Source organism: Macrotis lagotis, chromosome 2, assembly GCF_037893015.1.
Source record: "Macrotis lagotis isolate mMagLag1 chromosome 2, bilby.v1.9.chrom.fasta, whole genome shotgun sequence".
NCBI lineage: Eukaryota > Metazoa > Chordata > Mammalia > Peramelemorphia > Peramelidae > Macrotis > Macrotis lagotis.
The window spans coordinates 276820885-276842606 of NC_133659.1; the positions used below are offsets into that span (position 1 = coordinate 276820885).

The following is a 21722-nucleotide window of genomic DNA, read 5'->3' on the forward strand; positions in this document are numbered from 1 at the left end:
AGTGCCCGATAGAAGCAATTCTCTCTTAACAGCTGCCTTAGAAGAAAATAGATGGGCAGAACCCAAGGAGTCTTTTCCAGCTCTGTGTTTTTTATGATTCTGTGAAGTGTGTCAAGGAATTACTCCAGGGAAGAGCGTTGAGGTTCTATTTACCTTTCCAATAAGTTTTATTTGTTGTTTCAGAACCGGTGCAATCCACATTGGCGATCGAATCCTAGCCATCAACAGTAGTAGCTTGAAGGGAAAACCTTTGAGTGAAGCTATCCATTTGTTACAGATGGCAGGAGAGACTGTCACCTTGAAAATTAAGAAACAGACAGATGGTGAGTGTGACTAGAACTATAGAACTGTTCCTTAGACAGTTTAATGATTACCCTTGTGTTTCCTTCTCCTCTAAAAAGAGTCCACACCTGCGTTTGTGTATATGCTTTTCAGGAAATGACTTTCCAGTCCTTTGTTCTCAGCCAAGGGAGAATTGAGTAACTTTTTTTTTCTTTTAACCTTGCTATGAAGCTTAAATTAATTTCCTGTCTTTAAAGTCCATTCAGCATCAAGTCCCAAGAAATTCCCCGTTCCCAGTCATTTAAGTGAGCTGAGTGATGTAGAGGATGAAACATCTACTCCACAGAAACCAGGCAAACACTCCGACATTTACTGCGCTACAGCACCCAGCGTGGACAGCGCTGTTGAATCATGGGATAGCTCTGGTATGGATACCAGCTATGGAAGTCAAGGTACATCCCAGGGTTTGGATTGGGGAGCAGAGAAGTTGTCGTTTTTGCAGCTCACTTTCCTCCCATCCTCCTCCCCTGCTCTTCCAGGAGCACCTCCTTTGGATTTCAGATTCCATGTCTGCTCTGGTACAACCACATTTCAAGCCACATGAGGCTGATGCTCTCACTGAGCAAACCTAGGGTTTATTCTTTCCAGACACTGAAAAGTTGTAAACATTTATCAAACACTAATAGGCTTTCAGTAGATGTACTGCTGTCCAAGGGTTTAGATTCATATAGCTGGTCCTTTGAGCTTAGATTAATATGAAGCAGGGCATGCATTTGAAGTGGTTTGCTGGTGACAGACCCAATTTTTTTTTTCTTTTTAGCCTGCTTTCCTTAAAGATGTATTGGTAAGTGCTGAAGGTGTGTATGAGAGATTAGTTAGTGATTTGTTATCCATTCGATCCTGCCTTCTTGGGAATTTGAGCTGGAACCTGAAGTAGCAGTTTTAAATCATCATTATGGGATCATTTTGATGTAATAATTTCTTTTAAAATAAATACTATTATTTTCCTTTGTCAACTCGTAATTGATCCAGTCAGTATATAAAGCCAATCTACATGAAAATTCGATCTGTGACAATGGGTGGGAAGATAAAACGTAAACACACAAAACAGGATTGAACTGATCCCTAAGGGAAAGCTTTAACAGAGTAAAACAGAATATTCCTCCAATTTTAAAAAAAAGAGCAAATAAATATAAAAGCATTACTGAAAGCATCAAGGATTAGTAAAAGATGTTCTTTCAAAAAAATGGAATGAATTCCATTCCAGATTAATGATCTTGTTGTACCTGCCACCCAGTTTATTGCTTATATTCAGTTGTTTAGTCATTAATCATTTGTAGGAAGTCCTTTGGAATAATAGTGCCCCACTCTAGACCCCTGGGTCTGTGTGTGATGGTGGCAAAACTGCTGGTCATTTGTCCATCCTGATTAAAGGATTTATGGAAGGGAAATTGCTAGAGCTTCTAATTCAGCACCTTTTACCAACATATCACTGGCATTTATAAATAAAGCTGACTCTATATACCTATCTGCTATATCTCTCATCTATCTATTATTTCTATCACCTTTCTTTCATGAACAAGGGTGACATTTTATAGTTTTAAAGACTTTTAGAAGCATGGGATGGAGGGTTCAGTTTAAGAGAAAAGACATCTGTAGACACAATAAGCCAAGCAGCAGGATGTTTGGAAATTTCCAAGCAAGGTCTTAAGTCTGCAGCTTCTGCTCAAAGTTGCCCTTGAATTGATCAAGGCTGGTTGGTTCTGTGCTTTCTAGCACCTCTAAATTCAACTAGACTTTACTCACACAAGATTAACTAGAATATCAAAAAGCTCTGAGCCTCAGAAATCCTTCTAATTGATTGGTGGTCGTATAACTCCATTGTCCTGCTCCCCTGTAAAGAAAGGAAGTTTTAACATATAGATAGTCATTACAGAGCTCATGGTAACTCTCTCTCTCTCTCTCTCTCTCTCTCTCTCTCTCTCTCTCTCTGTCATTTTAGTCCAATTTTTCAAGGTGCCATTTGGAGTTTTGTTGGCAAAGATATAGGAGAGGTTTGCTATTTCCTTCCCCAGCTCATTTTATAGATGAGGAAACTGAGGTAAACAGGATTAAGTGACTTGCCCAGGATCACATAGCTAGTAAATGTCTGAAGGTAGATTTGAACTCAGGAAGATGTTTTACTGATTCCAAACCCAGCATTCTATTCATTGTACAACATAGCCACCCCATCCTCCCTATTTATTCATAGATATAGATCTATAGAAATGTGTTATATGCATGTAAAGACATAAATACTATGTTTGTATATATCTACACATGTGTGTACAAACAAGTATATATGTTTATATTTATACATATGTACACACATATATAAATATGTGTCTTGTATGTGCTTGGAGGGGTAGCTAGTTTTTTCAGTGGATAGAATACTGGACTTGGAATCAGGAAGACTGTTCTTCCTGAGTTCAAATCTGGCCTCAGATACTTACTCACTGTGTAACTCTGGGCAACTCACTTCAGTTTTTTCATTTGTTAAATGATCTAGAGAAGGAAATGGCAAACTACTCCAGTATCTCTGCCAAGAAAGGGGTCACAAGGAGTCAGACACCACAGAAAAATAACTAAACAATTTGACCATAAAGTATTTGCTATCATCTCCCTTGAAGAATGGGGAAAGGGAGAAAAGAGAGAAACATTTAAACCTGCTAAATTTTGTTAATGGTTAAAAATCTGTTAAAGTTTTAAGAGGAAAAAAATGATTTTGAAGATCTAGAGAGAAATTTCAGTTTATTGAGATTTATTTACTGAGATATTATTTACTAAGATTTATCTTAGTTCATTTACTTATGTGATCCCACCTTCCCACATTAGCCAAATGACCCAAACCAACAAATGACGACTTAGTCAGTAATTTGGTGAATATCTCATGAGCACTTTGGAAAAAAAGACTAAAATTCGAATCTTGATTTGATTTCGCTTCTGCAAAGCCCACTACCCAGATTGGAAAGACTACCTTGACATTGTATGATTGGAACCCCTCAGGTCAAAAATCCAAGAATAGATTCCCTTGAATCAAGAACCTTGGGTGGTTAGAAAACTTGCTTCATGGGGGTGCTAGGTGGTATAGTGGATAAAGCACTGACCCTGGAGTCAGGAGGACCTGAGTTCAAATATGACCTCAGACAATAATTACCTAGCTGTGTGACCTTGGGCAAGTCACTTAACATCTTTGCCTTGTCAAAAAAAAAACAAAAAAACTTGCTTCATGGTTGGAGTTTCATTATGCAAATTCTAGGCATTAGCCTGCTTCAATTTGATTTCTGAACCAGTTTGTATTCAGTTTAGAGGAAGGCAATTATGATTCACACTGAAATTTTCAGTTGCTAAATGGTCATTTTCCTCTGTAAGTAAGCTAATGCTGTTGTTTAAAACATGGGATTTGCTAATAAACTCCTTGTTGAAGTAAAACTGCTTGAAAACTTCATTTCCTTATCAAGGTTAATCAAGTTAAGACAACAAACATTTATCTATACTGAGCCCTATAATACAAAAAAAAATACAAAAGGTTAAAAAAAAGGTAAAAAAAAAAGACAGTCCCTGATTTTAAGAAACTCATACCTGAATTATTAGAGGGATTAGGGCCAGAGAAATCATATAGAAGGGGATTTTTAGACTTGGGGGAATGAAACTCATAACTGATTCAAGAGCAACAGATAAAGTAGCAGGCAGATTAGAGGCAATTAAGTGGTATGGTGGATAACTAAAGAGTTTGACCTGGAATTAGAAAGAGCTGAGCTAAAAATCCAGAATCATAGACAGCTCTTAACTGGGAGAACCTGGAAAAACCACTTAATCTCATCCTGCCTCAGTTTTCTCATCTGTAAGATAGGGAATAGCACCTACCTCCCAGGGCTGCTTTAAGAATCAAAGGAGGGGGGCTCTAGGTGTCAAAGTGGATAAAGCACCGGCCCTGGAGTCAGGAGTACCTGGGTTCAAATCCAGTCTCAGACACTTAAAAATTACCTAGCTGTGTGGCCTTGGGCAAGCCACTTAACTCCATTTGCCTTGCAAAAACCTAAAAAAAAAAAACCAGAATCAAAGGAGGGTAACGAGGTGGTACAGTGGACAGTGCACCCAACCTAGAGTCAGGAGGACCAGCTTTCAAATCTGCCTCAGACACTTAATAATTGCCTAACTGTGTGACCTTGGGCAAGTCACTTAATCCCATTGCCTTAAATAAATAAAACTAAGAATCAAAGAAAATAATATTTGAAAAGCTCTTTGCAAACCTTAAGGCACTATAGACATGCAACCTTATTATTATCATCATTATTACAAGGCAAGGTATTGTACAGTAGTAAGAGGCTAGCCAAAGGTGTGGAAAGTCCCAAACTAGAGCTGGGAAGTAGGAGAAAGCATTTGGATAAGAATCAAAGAAAAGAGAAGGAGAGGCTAGGTCATGCAGTGGATAGAGCACCAGCTCTGGAGTCAGGAGTGCGACCTAAGACATTTAATAATTACCTAGCTGTGTGGCCTTGGGCAAGCCACTTAACTCCATTTGCCTTGCAAAAACCATAAAAAAAAAAAAGGGAAGAGAAACAGAAACTGTTGCAGTGGGATTATACTAAGAACCACCTTGCCAGCCAGAAGATTCAAATGAAAGGCTCTCAAAGCAGTTCACAAAGGAAACTTGGAGGCATAATAGCGTTGAGGAATTTCAACTATTGGTAAATCTGTTGGAGATCTTTTTCTGCTAAAAGCAAAGCAAAATGCTGATAACTTCACCTTTCAAAAGGTTGAGGAAACAATTAGGAAAAAACGCTATCCAGAACCTATCTCTGACTAACAAGAAAGAACTGGTTAGTAGAGCCAGGGGAGGAAGTAGATAATCTTAGAATTTGTGATAAAGAAAAAAATTATTTTTAAAAAAAGAACATAGGATGTGACCTTTAATGTAAATTTTAGAGGAATATATTTCAAAGTTCAGAGAAAGGATACAGAAGATTGCATTTGCTGAAACTATAAAATTGCTTAAATATTGAATTCTGATAATGTAGTGTTATAAATGAATGAAAAGAAAAACCTGCTAGAGTGAGAGAAAATTGTACATTTTATTCACGAATCTTGCAAAATACACCTTCCTTAGGTACGAATTGATCTTGGAACCTCAGGTAATAAATGGTCTTCAGAAACTCTTTCCCCTCCCTCTTGGATGTTCATAGGCTCTCAGAGTTTGAGTTACAATCTAAGAGGTCCACCTATTGCATGACATACCCCTAATATGATCTCACACACACACACACACACACACACAAACACACACACAAACACACACACACACCATATGATGAATGATATGCTAATGAACCCCAAAGGTCACAGGGGGTATGTGGGTTAATATTCAATTACCTAATTACGCAAATTCAGTAGCATTAGGTCAGGTCTAGGTCTCTCTTTTTTTTTTAGGTTTTTTTTGCAAGGCAAATGGGGTTAAGTGGCTTGCCCAAGGCCACACAGCTAGGTAATTATTAAGTTAATTATTAAGTGTCTGAGACTACATTTGAACTCAGGTACTCCTGACTCCAAGGCCAGTGCTTTATCCACTATGCCACCTAGCCACCCCTTCTAGGTCACTTTTGACCAGTAGAGAACCGGTTTGGGGTTTGGTATTCCTGGAGTGGGATTAGGAAAACTCTCCCAGTCTTGTGATTCGCTGGGCCATTCCCCCTTTGTAATGGATTCCCTAAGGGCCCCCCTCCACACCCTGTGAAGACCAACACCCTACATTCCTCACATGTAGTAATTTATTTTGAAAATGAATGATAAAGGAAAAATCCACATTTACCTACCTAGCAGATACCACAAAGACAGCTTCAATAAAGGAAAGAGTTGTGAAGAGGATCACTAACTCACAGAAAATCATATCCAGGAATATAGCAGTAAGACCCAGGGCTTCAGATACCTTTACACGAATACATAAATGTGGGTAATAAATACAGTGAAATAGAGATCTAAGGATTAAGAAATAAATTTCACTCCATAGATATCGAAGCCTTGGTAGGATGGGATCTATAGACAGAGGTTCATTCTTAATTTTTTTTTTGCATGTCATGGATACCCTTTGACAATCTAGTAGTCTTTAAGCTCCTCTCAGAATATTGTTTTGTTGCTAACATTCATAATTAAAGGACATCATTAAAGGACAATTAACTTAAATTAAATTTCAGTTAGAGGTCAGTGAAAATAAAGATGTCATTTTCCCATTCAAATTGATGGTCCCCCTGAAATCTATCCACCGAACCAATGTCAGTGAACTCCAAATTAAATCTGGACCAGATTGTGGTTATAGGAGAACATATCTTGTTCGAAAGAAACAGAATAGATTAAAGGGGTGGTCAAGTAGTACTGAATAATAGTAATATCTACTTGGAAGGAAATTCAGGAACCAAAAGAGGAAAGTATGAAAAAAGGAGGGAAGGAATAAGCATTAAGATAAGCACTGTGCTATATGTTTTACCATTAATTTTATCTCATGAAATTGTTTTATGATAATGTGAATTATGTTAGACAGTATTTGAGTGAGGATCCCTGAAAGGAGAAATGGAAGTCATGTCATTGTGGGACCATGCTATTTACTCCCTAGACAGACAGAAAAATAATAGAGAAAGAAATAACCTGTCTAGAGGCATAGACTTAATAGGATGACAAGTTTTAAATTATCCCAATATTTGCTAGAAATATTAAAAATCTTTAAGCTGTTTTATAGTTTCAGCAAATGGAATCTTCTGTATCCTTTCTCTGAACTCTAAAATATATTCCTCTAAAATTTACATTAGAGGTCACATTCTGTGTTGTCCGTTAAAAAAATTTTATTTCTTTATCACAAACTCCTTATTGTTTCCTCTACCTTTTGAAAGGTGAAGTTATCAGCATAGCAGAGAAAGCTCTCCAATAGATTTTCCAATAGTTGAAGTTCATTTTTTTTAGGGAAAAAGCTAGTTTAGCACCAATGGAACTTGGATTTTGAAAATGCAGATTTTGAAAAAGAAGAGGAAGGATACCATACTCTAAAAGTTCCACAAAAGTCAACCCAAGAAAATAGGAAAGTTCCCAGAAATGGCCACCAATAAGAAAAACATAATTCTACTGAAAAAGGAAAGCTGTTCAAAAGAACCGACGTAAATGCATAAGGAATTTTATGACCAACCTATCTTTTTTAAAAGAAACCTTCAAGGGCAGGTACCTAAGTTTGCAACAAATAACAAGGTCCTGTAAAGACAATGTTAGGAATGGAAGCCAGCAATAAATCCTGAGGGTGACACAAAAGATCTTTTTAAAAACTATATGGACAACAATAGGAAGATCAGAGAAGGAATATATCTGCTGCTTAGAATAGATGAGTCTGTGATTAATAGATGAAGGCAAAAAAGCAGAATTAATGACTCAACCAATTTGTTTCATTTTCCTTCTGAAGTAACATGATCTTCAGACAACCTTGTATGGATTGAAAACTATAAGAAAAGATCAGAACTCAAGATAAATGAGGATATGACAAGGGAGCAACTTCCCTGTCCTCTGAGTTTAAGGCACCAGGTCCAACAAACTACATATTTCTAAGGTATCAAAAGATTCTGTATATGTGATCTTTTATACCATGGTCATTAGCTACTGAAAAATATTAACAAGAGATGTTTTTGCAAAATTGGAGAGGAAAAGGTCCCAGTTTTCTAAAAAGAGAAATATGAAAACTATAGCCATGTGAGCTTAACTGTTTCTGACAAAATTCTTGAACCTCCTATTAAAATAATAGGTTGTGATCATCTGAAAAAGGACTCTTAAAACAGGCATTCATTAAATGATGATTACTCGAGTAATAAAAAGGAATGAAACAGATATTGTAGGTTCTAGAAGCATTTGAAAAAGTGTCTCATACCATCCCTGTGGACAAGATGAGAAGTAATAAAGATAATAATACAGTTAAATGGATTCAGACCTTGTTTAATGGCTGGGCAAAAAGAGTAATGATTAAATGATTAGCGCTGACCTTAAAAGAAGTGTCTAGTGGATTTCCACAGGGATATATCCCCAACCCTAATGTCTACATTTTAATCAGTAACTTGGATGAAAACAGAGATGATGTCACTGTTATCAAATTTTCAGGTGACACAAATCTGAGAGGAATAGCTAGCACAGGAGATGACAGCTTCAAGATTCTTAGGGATCTAAAAAGCAGTAGAATTTAATAAATTGAAATCAGGTAAGGATAGATGTAAAGTCCTATACTTGGAATTCTAAAAGAAATATACATTTAGGATGTCAGGGGCATGCCCATATAGCAGATAATGAGAAAAAGAACTGATATATTAGTTTAAATGGAAGCTTAATGAGACATAAGTGTTTAATGGCAGTCAAAAAAAGCTAATGTAGTCAAGGGCTACATCATTAGAGGCACAATGCCCAGAATAGGGGAGATAATAGTTCTATAATATATTGTTTTCCAATGTAATGTTTTCAAGTCTAGGTGCCCCATCTTGAGAAGGACACTGACAAATTAGAAAATACCCCAGGGGAGTACAAATAGAATGGTGAAATGATTCTATACCATGCCATATCACAATTGAAGAAATTGTTGTTTAGTATGGAAAAAAAAAGACTTGGTATCCTTCAGTTATTCACAGGTCTCTCATAGGGAAGGTTTTCACTTGTTCTGCTTGGACCCAGTAAGCAGAGCTTGGTAGCTAACTATTTTCTCTACCAAGAGAAAACTCTTTAGATAGAGAGCTATAAAATACAAAGGTCTAGGAGAAAAATGAAAAGCAAGATGAGTCATTAGATTATAAAATGGCTAATCTCATAAGTGCTTTATAAATCAACAAGAAAGGTGCGGCCCTTCCTTAACCTTTCTTCCAACACAAGAAATGAGGTCTTAAAACAATTCTCTTTTTCAGTTCAGAAGACAAAACAGGTGAACCTGTCTATAGACCAGGAATATCCTATAGTTATTCCCCTATCATTTCTCTTCTGGAGGAGAGGCTGCTCAGAGTGAAGTATAATTCAGCCTCGTAGGTGGCAAACTATACATTCATCACACACACATGGCTTCTTACCAACAAGCTAATCACATTTCTGCTGCTGTCAGAGAAAAAGGATGAAATATTGAACTGTAAATATTTCCTAAGTTCTGCATTGTTATAAAGCATAAACTCACCAGTCTGAAGGTTAATAAGGATTGGTTTCAGTGAGTTTTGTCCTAGACTTTGGGACCAAAATCTTGGTTGAGATGACCATTACCCTTTGAGATCTGTGCTTTTCTGAGGCAAATAAGATAGAAACCAAATCTAGTAAGTCCCCTCTGTATTTATAAGCAGTTATGGGAAAACCTGTCAGGGGACAGTGGAATAAAAATGTTAGAGATTGACCTCACATGTTCTTGTATATGTACCTCCTTAATTGCATAGTGTTATTAATAGATCATTGGTCAACAAAACTCATAGATGACTTCTGCCCTCCAAATTTCTTGAGGTCTTCAACTTGAGTTCTCCCATGAAGGAGAAACTTTAATTGATAAAGTTATTCCTAGTGTGTGTCTCTTTCCACAGCATATTATACATGCAATAATGGGAAATTTTGGCATTAATTATAGATGCCTCCATAATCTCTAAGCTCTATAGATCTCATTTAGTATAGTGAAAGAAAAACATACTTTTGATAACTTACTTTTTCTTCCATTTTGTTCTTTATCAAATTTAAAATGTACCGGTCAGTGCCCGTATAGAAAAAAGCACATTAGATCAGTTGTTAAAAAGTAATCCTTGCTACTTACCAATACAACAATAATATGTAGCAGTAGTTGTATACCAATTTTCAGATAGAATAATAATGTATTGCACACCACAGTTTTTGAAGGATATCCACATATGTTATCTTATTCTTCCTATGTTTTGTTCCTAACTTTCTTGGGATGAATTTAAGATTTGATCTCTTCTGATTCATTTCTGGATTCCAATTGTTACAGCTTAGGTGAGGTAAACACTGACTCACTAAGTATTTGGACTCAGACTTCCTTCCCTATAGATAATGTAAGAGGCAGAATTTGAACTCAAGTCTTCTGAATTCCATCCACCTATTTCTTTGTAGAAAGATATTGTGATGGAAAGAGGGAGCATGGAATAGTGGATAAAAAAATTACCATTAAAGTCAGGAAAGAAGAATGACCTGGGTTCAAATCTCACCTGTGTGTATATGTATGTATATATGTATGTATGTATGTGTGTATATACATATATGTGTGTGTATGTGTGTGTGTGTGTGAAATACTCCATATATCAGTGAAGTCACAGGTCCCATTCCTCTCCCTATTCTTGTGATCCCTAAATTCTAGTCTCAGCTCTCCCACTAACTTTGCGACTCTAGGCAAGTCACATGACCATTCAGAGACCAGATTTACTCTTCTACCAGAGGTAGAAGAGAGATGAGAGATGAGATAGAGAGAGAGAAATTGATTGGTGAGTAGACTGGTAGATAGATGAACAGATGAATGGATAGATGGATATATGGATAGATGGTAAAGAGCCAGCAAGCATTTATTGTGTTATTATAAGGCCATTAAAAGTTATTATCATAATATTATAATATTGTTATTATTAGCCATTAAAAGTTATTATCATGAAAGTGTTATTATACTAGAACTACAAATATAAACAAGCAAGACTGACTCCTCCCTCAAGGTACTTGTATTCCAGTGGGGGGAAAAATATGAAAAGTGGAATTCGTCATGAGAAAGGGTACATACATAGTTGGAGTGTAGTCAGACAGCTTTTGAGGTAGATTAGAAGAAATCTCATGGGATTTTAAGAATCAAATGATTTCATAAGGAAAGTGGATTTTTGAAGCTGTAATTAAATTCAATTATGAATTCAATTAAATAATCATTTATTGGGGCAGTGGATAAAGCATGGGCCCTGGCATCAGGAGGACCTGAGTTCAAATGCAGCCTCAGATACTTAAACACTGTGGCCTTGGGTAAGTCATGTAATCCAATTACCTCACAAAACAAACAAACAAACAAACAAAATCCCCAAAATACATAAACAAACAATTACTAAGTGCACAGTATTCAAGATGCTTTACTAAGACTTGTACAATGAGCCCTACCTTCCAGGACCTTATAATCCAAAAGTGTATATAATATATACATATATACATATATATATATATATATAAAATAAATCAATACAAATTGTGGTTGAGTGTGAAGGAAAGGTTCAGATAAAATACTATGAGAAATATGTTATGGAAAGCATCATTTGGCCTGGGAAGCTCAGAGAAGACTTTATTGGAGGTGGTGCTGCCTTAACTGAGCCTTAAAGAAAAAGAAGGATTTCAGCAAACAGAAAAGTAGAGGAAATCCATTCCAAATTTGGGGATGGTCTGTATAGGTGAGCAGACACAAGAAAGGATAGGATCAAGTCAAGAAGTGGCTAATCATACAGTTTTGTTTTGATTATCAAGCACAGGTCTTTCTGTTTTATTTTTTCAGGCAATGGAGGAGCTTTTAGGGATTTTTAAACTGGAGAGAGACATGAAAAGATTTTTGCAGAAGGAAAATTATTCTGATGATATGAAGTATCATAGGACCAGAGGACCAGAGAGTACCAGTCTCTTCATCTTGCAGATGAAGAAACTGAGAAAAATAGAAATTAAGTGATTTACCCAAGGTCACTTGATCACAAAACTCATAAGCAGAACCAAGATTTGTAGTTCTCAAGTCCTGAGATTCCAAGTTGAGTGTTCTTTCCACTTAGCCATGACACCTCAGCAGGAAAATCAATTAGGATGCTATTAAGAAAGTTCAGTCAAATGATAGGGAAGGATCTATACTACAATGCTATCTGTGTGAGGAGAAAAGAGAGAATGAATAAGAAATTTTTCAGCAAGTAGAATCAGCAGAATTTGACAACCAGTTAATTGGATATGGAGGGTGAGGAAGAAAAAATAATTGAAGATGACTGAATTTTCAAGCATGAGTGTCTATGAGAATGATGCTGCCATTCATGGAAATAGGGAAGTAGAGAAGAGAATCAAGATTTGAGAAGAAACAAAGTTCAATCTTGAACATGTTTAAAGATATTTAAGTATAATTGAAAATGCAAGTCTTTGGATCAAGGGTGATGTTAGGATTGAATAGATAGATAGATAGATAGATAGATAGATAGATAGATAGCTTTTGAAAGTCATCAAAATAAAATTGATCATTGAAGCCTTGCAAGTAGATGGAATTGGCAAGGGAGGGAATGTTGAGATTAAAGCTCCTTGGAGGACATTTCACTTTTAGAAGTGGGGAGAAAAGCCATTTATAGATAAGAAGTGATTCAAGAAAGAGAAATAGCATGGAATCCATAGAAGGAAAAAGCATCACACAATGGTCACAGATATCAAATGTAGGATATTTTTAATGTTATCATTATCTGGATATTCTACACTAACCTACCAAATTTAGCCCATATTAGTTGGTTTCTTTACATATTTTCACAGTACAGGTAGAGAGTCAACCACAAAATGCCACAAAACCAAGATGAACCAGAAAGCTGACAGCATTCATTTCAAAAATAAGAGAATACTATTTTACTTAAATTTTTAGGCCCTGGTCTCCAGGCTTCAGGATCTAATTTCAATGCATATGAATGGAGGAATCCTAAACAAAGAGGTGGTTTGTCCCCAACTAGCAAGACACTGAACCAAGAAGTGGATCTGAGTGATTATGAATGGGAAAGACCAACGACTAGTAGGTAAGACTTTTGGGATGTAGCTGTGACTTCCAACTGTTTCCCCTGCTTGGTAATTCAGACCAGATCTGTGCTTCCCTTTCTCTCATGGTCTTTTTCTTCTTCAAAACTGCACTAATTTCTTGGGCTTCTTGAACAATAAATGTTATAATACAATATACATAATACACAAGAGTGACCATAACGTTGAGAAAAGATCATAAACTGTGAAATCAATTCTTTGGTGTAATTTGATTTTAACAAACATTTATTAACTGCCTTTTGGGGGGCCTGTTGAGTGGTGCAGTAACTAGGGATCAAAGAATAAATGCTTATTCTCTTCCCTTCCCCTTTGAAGTTAAAAATATTCTATCTCTGCTACATATTGATTATGAGACTCTTAGGTAAGTCTCTCAACCATTTAATGTCCCCAGGCAGTTCTCAAAGGTCATAAATTGATGAAGAATTGCATTTCTGCATTAGAAGAATTTATTTTTCATCTGGAGTTCACTATATCAGTAAAAAATAAAAATAAGCCAAAAAGAAGATACAAGATACTTTCCTAGGCAGTAGGAACACACAGGCAAAAATAAAAGTCCTTGCCCTCAGCAGGCTTATATTCTATCAGGAGAAAACAAACTATGCAAAATTTATAAACTAAAGAAAATTAACTAGGGGCTTAGGAAGCAGTGTACTAATGATCCTCTAATGAGTATGGGATCAGGAAAGACCTCATATTGAAGTCACTGGAGCTGATCCTTGTAGGGAGCTAACAGTTCTAAGAGGCTAATGTGAGGGGGGAAAACATTTCAGGCATGGAAGTAGAAGAGAGGGTCTCATACTCCTATAGAGTTTGTCTAGAATAAAGAAAAATATAAAAATCACTAATGAGAACAGTAATGGGACTCATTCTCATTCAACTTTCACTTTATAAGAAAGTCTAGCAATCTTTACTTCTCTCTTCCATTTTATTAAAAACCAAGTGAGTCCAAGTTAGAATGCAAGTTAGAAAAGATGGTGCTTTGGACCAAGAAGTCCTTTTTTTTTCAATTTGATGCTTCAAGAAAACATTTTCTAGGGCAAATCAGTTACTAATCAGTGAAACATCATGGCACCAAAGTAGCATTAATAAACCCCTAGTGAATTAAGAAAAAAAAAGTCAAAACTTTTATCCATTCAACAGGTTCAGATCATTTTGTTATCTATATAAAAGCCTGGAAAATTTACACCTATGATGTACCTTGGTGATATGACTAATGGCTATGGTCCTTAGAACTTTGAATTTCAATAGTAAGACTCATTAAAAAAAATTGTAGTCTTCTAAAAACCCACTCATTTTAACTCTGTCCCAGTTGCTTTATTGATTCATTGATTTGTTCATCTTTTGTTTGTTTCTGATGAAGGGAAATGTTAGGAGGCTATGGCTGTGGGAAAAAGGACACTGCCAAATTACTATCCATTTGAATTTCTTTAGGAACCCTTCAGCCATGGGATTTGTTCACAAAGACACAACTTAGTGGTAGAATCAGGATGAGAATCAACAGCCTCAGTTTCCTTTATTGTTCAGTCGTTTCAGGGGTATCTAAGTCTTTGTGACCCTATTAGTGGTTTTCTTGGCAGAGAGACTGAAGTGATTAGCCATTTCTTTCTCCAGATCATTGTACAGATGAGGAAACTGAGGCAAACAGTATTAAGTGACTTGCCCAGGTATGTCTGAGGCTAGATTTGATTTAGGTCCTTTGACTCCAGGCTTGGTATTCTATCCATCTAGCTACCCTTAATTTCTACTGTATTGCTTAGCCCAGTAGCTAGATTCTTTGGTAAATGCTTGTGGGAAGAATCACAAGATCACAGATCTAGAATTAGAACCAGTCATCTAGTATAACCTCTTCATTTAGCAGTTGAGGAAACTGAGATCCAGAAAGAAAGGGAGGGAACTGGACCAGGATTACAGAATTCCCTGGGATTTGAACCCAGGTTCTCTGTCTATAGAAACTGAGTCTCCAGTCCTCTGTCTATAGCACCTTGCTGACTCCTAGGTGAGATGCAACCCACTCCCACTCCCACTCATTCACTAAATGAACCATCATCAAATTATTCCTTGGTAAGGATAATTGTGCCTTCAATATTTGTGCCAGTGTGGACAACTAAAATTAAAGGAGTGTCTGCTACCCATGTATGGGAGAGGAACACATGCACAAACACACACACACACACACACACACACACACACACACACTCACATACATACAAACATTTACATGTCACTGAGAATTTCCAAGAATTTTCCCCATTAATTTCTCTGTTGCCATAAATGATATCTATGAGTGTTGAAGAAAGGGTAAGACCCTTGATTCAAGGACAAACCCATTGCCAACTCAGATGGCTGAGTCTAACTCAAGTTCTTTTGTATGTTCACAGTTTCCCAGGACCCCACAACAATGCCGATGGGGAACAGGAGGAGAATTTCTGGTCTCAGGCGCTGGAGGACTTAGAAACCTGTGGACAGTCAGGAATCCTGAGAGAGCTCGAGGTAGCCCCAACCCTGCCCATCATTGATTCCAGCCGACTTTCATTTTTTTCAGTCCTTCTTACCTTTATCAGTTTGCATTTTTTAACTCCAGCTCATTTAAAAGCTTTAACCCCTCTCCACAGGAGAATGCGGACAGGCGTCTGTGTTTGAGAAACATGAATCTCTTGGTACCTACCCTTTATGTTAATATTTTTTTGCTTGTGAAGCTGCCTTCCCTGCCCCCTGCCCTCCAGAAAGCAATTTGATTTTTTTTAAATGCTGCTGAAATGATTTATTCTCCCATTTCCACCCCCAAGGCTTCCTGACTTGTAGCTTCTGCCATCTTGCCCTGCTAATCCCCAACTGCACATGCAGCATTTCCCACCAGATTGCTAACAAAAAGCCCCCCCAAAGAAATAAAACAAAAAAATCTGAACCTGGTTTCACAACTGCCGCGCATCCCATTCTGTTAAGCTGGTTTAGAAGAGTTCCTTGGCATGATAGCATTTGTATCTGTATAGAAACTAATTCGGTCATTAAGAGGAACATAAGAGGAAATTTTTGCTTGCTTTTTGTCCTTAAAATAGGTAATGTGGCAGCTGGTGAATGAGCACAGCTGACAGGTATTTTTTTTAAGCAGACAAAATAATCACACAATGCCTTGCTGTTAATTGCAGATCCTGATTCTTTGCTTGCTTTATTTAGTGTAAATTTGAGGGGGAGTGAGATGGTGTGTAATAATTGAATCCATCTTTTACTAGCACCTTCCCGGAGAGTTTCTTTAATCAAAGCAATTAATATTCCAGCAGCATTCACACTTTGGAGTGAGACGTCCTCGACTATTCCTTTTATGTTCTTTTAAATTTTGTGGGGGCTGCAAAAAGTGGCAGGATGTCATTTTCATTCTGACGTCATTTGGAGTCCCTCGGTTACCCTAAGGAATGTGAATGGCATAGGGGGGGGGGGGGAGAGAGACACTTCCTGCCGTGCTAAGGTGATGTCGTGCCCCTGTATCACGTTGCTTCTATCTTGCATGGATGGACCTTTGATGTGATTCTAGTATTGTGCGTACCTGCAAGTAGGGTTGTCCAGAGCAATTATGAGTTTGAATTGATAAACTCTGTAATTTCATATGGCATGATCTCTCAGTTTCTGTTGTTCAGAGCCCAGTCCAAGGAAAGGGAAGTGGATGACAATTCTGGAAATTCAAACAAATTGAGATTTAGAAGGGTCTCTCCTTGTGGATTTTCAAATTTCACACATGGCAGAACTTGTAACTAACAGTTCATGGGAACATTCACCACTTGTCCCATATTTAAATTGATTGTCAAAAAGAGTCCAAACTGCATTTTGTATACAAAGGCATCTGTTTGTGTTACCTTTGAAAACCAGCCTTCACACTGTCTTTTTCAGAAATGTTTTGGTTCAGATGAGTGTTCCATTTTTCACTGGGGTGTTTTCTGGTTTTGAGTAAAACTTCAAAGAGGAATAGACCCTCCTGCAGTATACCCTTTCCCAGTCTGTAGAATCTCTTACTGCTATGGGAGTAAATTTTGACCCAGAGTTACCTTTCCTCACATAAGAGAACTTCATGGATGGTTCCAGGAAGAACCAAGCTGCTGAAGCCAATAAGACTGCTCTGATACTGCTTCAGTGAACTGGATCCCTTGGAAATGGAAATATAGAAATTAAATTAGATGTATAGAGAGGCTGGGTGACATAGAAGCAATGGAACATCACTTTCAGTTCTTTCTTCTGATACTTAATAGCTGCATAATCTGAGACTAGTAACTTCTCAGTGACCTGAGGCCCATTCTCAAAAACTCTCAAGTTACAAAAGTGTAGCTAATTAGTACGGAAAGTGTCCACACCGAGAATTCCCCATACTAGTAAATTATAAGTCCACCCACATACCCGACATAGTCAATCATAATCAATAAACGTTTATTAGGTATCTTCTATGGGCCAGACACTATACTAAAGAGTGAATATAGATCGAACAGGGGCAAAAGTTGACAGCAACAAAGAGAAGTTAGAAAATTCATAAATTCAGGTTCTGTTTACACTCTTTTAAGCAAGGGTAAATAAATGTTGTCCCAGTGCTTTGATTAGAATGTTCATGTGAAAAAATATTGACAGAACTAGTATCACTTGTAAAATTCAAGCCCATACTTTATTATACACACAAGAATTATTAATTTTTTTACATGTAAAATTTTTTTATTTAAGGCAATAGTGTTAAGTAACTTGCCCAAGGTCACCGCAGTAATTATTATTGAAAATAATTGGCATTTATATAGTGTTTTAGGGTTCTTAAAGAGCTTAATTTAAATTATCATTCTTTAATATATTAGCTATATTATTTAACTGATAATATATTCTTTAACATATTATTTATATATAACATATTTACTTAATATTTAATTTAATGTAAATTCATTAATGTAATATATTAATGTAATGTAATTAATGTAATATATAATTTATATTGACTATATATTTAACTTAATATATATCCTTTAATAATCATTTTAGATAGCTATGAAGGCAGAAAACCTTAGTTCAACCAAATGACTCACAAACTGCTAGAAGCTAATTAACAAGTTTGCTGTAGTCTATTCCTTTTTAACCTCTGGATATTCTTTCACATAACAAGGATAGTCTGAATTTCATCATTTGTTGAACTTAAGCTTCTGGAAACAATTTAGAGATTATCCCAATCCCCTCCCCTATTTAATATGTGAGTAAATTAATATCCAGAAAGGGATTGTGACTTAGCCAGGGTTACACAGACAGAATAATGAGGACCAAAACCTCTTTATCTCAACCGCCAGCCAGAGTTTTTTTCCATTTAATGGTCTTTCTCAGAAAAATAAATACCATTGTGCCTGTGTGATATGATGTGCTTTCTGGAAAGCAAAACTTTACTAAACATAAGAAAGTAAACTTCATCAACACTGGAAAGATTGTTACCTAGAGAGATGCATATATTAATTTAGCAATGTTGAATAATGATATAATAAGAGCATAGCCACACTACTGTACCTGAACAGAACCAAAGGCAATATTAAGATCAGTGATACTATGTACTTTTATTCTTTTTTCTCTTTTTAACTCTTTTTTTCTCTTTGCATATATGTGCTTCTCATGTTCTTATAATTTGCTTTAAACAAAATCAAAAAGACAGGAATAGAAACTTCTTCGATTGTTAAACATTGTAAAGACAGGAATAGAAACTTCTTCAATTGTCAAACATTGTCCCTCAAATCTTTCCACAAACTATTTAGTCTCTAAAAGTATTATCTCTCAAACATACTCTAGAACAGATTTAATTTTTAGGGTTTGGGGGGGGTTAGGGTTTTTTTAGGGCTTCTTGCTACCTATCAGAAAAGTTAATGGGGAGCAGATTTGTCAGCAAAGCAAAGTTAATTTTTTAGGTGATCTTAGGAAATTAATATATTATCATATAGAAGCAGCAAGAGGCAGAGAAGATAGAGCTCTGGACCTGGAGTCAAGAAAACCCATGTTTAAATAGTGTCAAACACTTAAAAACTGTAACCCTGAGCAAATCATTTACTTTCTGGTTTGCCTCATTTTCTTCTACTGTAAAATGAGGATAACAATAGCACCTGTTTCACCATCTTATTGTAAGGATCAAATGAAATAATATTTGTTTAAAAATTTAAAAAAATACTCAGCATGTATTAGCTTTAGCACATAGGAGATGCTATATTTTATATATAAATATATCTATAGATACATATATGTATACATATGAAATAAATGCTCATTTCATTCCTTTCTCTCTTCAGCAAAGAAAATAATTGAACTGAATTAAAGCCAACCAAAAATGAGTACCCTATAAAAGTTAACATATTTATTCATTTAACCCATGAATAAGTTAAAACTTGACTAAATACAGTGTATATGTATTTTTTAAGTAATCACCAAGATTACTGATAAAGGACAGGATTTTTCTATGTACAGTCATTTTTTTCTACCTCGTTATCAATTAAATTGTGCCTATGTTTGACTTTTCCAAGGTGACATAGAAGAAGGAAATCTGTTCTATCTTTTGATTCCCAATATAAAGTGACTTAACATCCATAATAATCAAAGGATATAATTAAATTCTCTCTTGCTGCAGAGTTTAACATAATAAAATCACTGATAGAAGCTACATTAGAACTCTTCATAGCCTTTCTGTTTTGTCCTTTCTTGATTACTAGTTTAATATGGTTTAATATGGTTTTCATTAAGCAACAAGACCATGTTGAAGCATGTTCCATGGACTATGAAGAATATATTTTCACTAAATAAATGCTATAGCATTCTTCATAATACATATTTGTATATGTGTGTATATATATATTATATATATATATATATATTATATATATACACATATTCTGGTTTGTCTTTAAAATATCTTCACATTAAGAGATGAAAGAGCATTATGGTCTTAATTTTAGAAAAAAAGTATTTGCAAGATTTTAAACATCCTAAGACTGACAAACCCAAACCTAATGGTGAATTCTACTAGTGACCCATTTCTGAAACCTAGCTATAGTTAGTTAATCAAAGCAATTAATATTCTGGCAGCAGTCATATTGTATAAGAATTAATCTTATCATTTCCCATATATAATACCAAGCAATCTTTCTGATGTTTTGGTAACACTCAGTTCCCATCTACAGACAATTAGCAAAGTGGCAAATATAGCAGAAATAGATGATAATCATTTTTTTCTTTTTAATTAATATTTTTTCCAAATGAAAATCTAATTTCTCTTTCCCTCCCCCCGTCCACAAGAACAAAACCTTTATTACCAACATGTATATACATATATGTGTTTATGTGTATGTGTGTGTGTGTGTGTGTGTGTGTGTGTGTATATATATATATATATTTATATAGTAAGGTGAAAAAAATTCCCACATTGGGCATGCCCCCAAAAAGTGTCAATCTGTGCTCTGGAGACCAAATAGATGATTTTCCTTGTACTTTACTTAATCCTGGTTCTCCACAAGTTAAGTAGTTGGGAAGCATCCACTATTCTAAAAAAAAAAAGCCTGGGTTTGTTTTTTGTTTTTTGTCATTTTTTTTAACCAAGGCAACAAAATCAAACCATTTAGCAGAATTCTAGAGATGGCCCAGGTAAGCATGAGAGGAGGATTTTTTTTCCTCTTTGTAACATGAATCGGGTTCTGTGGAATAGGCAGTTTAGTTCTGGGGGCAACATGAATAAAGACAAAGACCATTTCTGAATAAGAAGTTCTTAATCTATTACTGAAAATTAATTCACTAGAAGGCTGCCTGTGTGAGTTCTTTGAGTTAGTTCCAATTTCACAGAAAAATAGTCCTGTGGCATTCTAAATACAGCTATCTGAAAAATCAAAGTATATATTAGAGCATGGCGCAGTTCCAGTTTCAAATTGCCCTAAGTGCATCCATTCCTAATAATGTGATAATGCAAAACTAACATTTTCATTGAGCATTTTGAATGTAACTTAGACACTAGTTTCTTGAAGTTTTAGAGATTTTACCTAGAGCCCTCGGACATCCATTCTCTAGCCTTTGGCTGGGCACTGAAGTGATTGTATATTAATTGGGATAAAAGAGAAATATGCTTATGCCATAAGCAAGAAAACTTCTTCATCAGTTCAAGGGTGTAATTTTCCCCTCCCTCCTTAAAATTGTTAATGGAACAGGCTACAATTATGCTGGGGAGCACACTGAGCTTGAATCATGAGGCTGCCGCACCATCCCGCAGTCAGTTAGGACGCCAGGCCAGCTTCCAAGAACGGAGCACCACCAGGAGCCACTACAGCCAGACGACTAGAAGCAACACCCTGCCTGTCGATATGGGCAGGAAGTCTATGCCCCCAAGAAAAATCAAGCAAGAAATGAAGGAGATCATGTCCCCAACTCCTGTGGAACTCCACAAGGTAAGGAAAAATATGTAAAGAAAAATATTTAAATCTTTATTTTATTGTAAGTTGGCATTCAAGGACAAAATTCATATTTCTCCAACAGGGTGCCTTTGTTGAGGCAAGCTTGAAAATGCTGTAGTCCTATGATCTAACGCTTAAAAATGGGCTTGAAAATAAATTCTCAAAGATCATGCTCTTTAAAAAAGATGACCCTTTGGTCTTTTCAAC

At 36.1% G+C, this 21722-nt stretch overlaps 1 protein-coding gene across 7 annotated transcripts in view; it reads left to right on the forward strand.

The window, feature by feature from the left end:
* Positions 1–21722, forward strand: part of GRIP1 (glutamate receptor interacting protein 1) — a 739827-nt gene that overhangs the window by 689318 nt on the left and 28787 nt on the right. For 6 of the 7 annotated variants that reach the window (XM_074226201.1, XM_074226202.1, XM_074226203.1 and 3 more), the window contains 5 exons: positions 184–323; positions 540–734; positions 12926–13073; positions 15471–15582; positions 21273–21509. In XM_074226201.1, the coding sequence (XP_074082302.1) occupies positions 184–323; positions 540–734; positions 12926–13073; positions 15471–15582; positions 21273–21509 (832 nt within the window). The remainder of the gene's footprint in view (positions 1–183; positions 324–539; positions 735–12925; positions 13074–15470; positions 15583–21272; positions 21510–21722) is intronic. The other variant, XM_074226199.1, reaches the window with a different exon arrangement.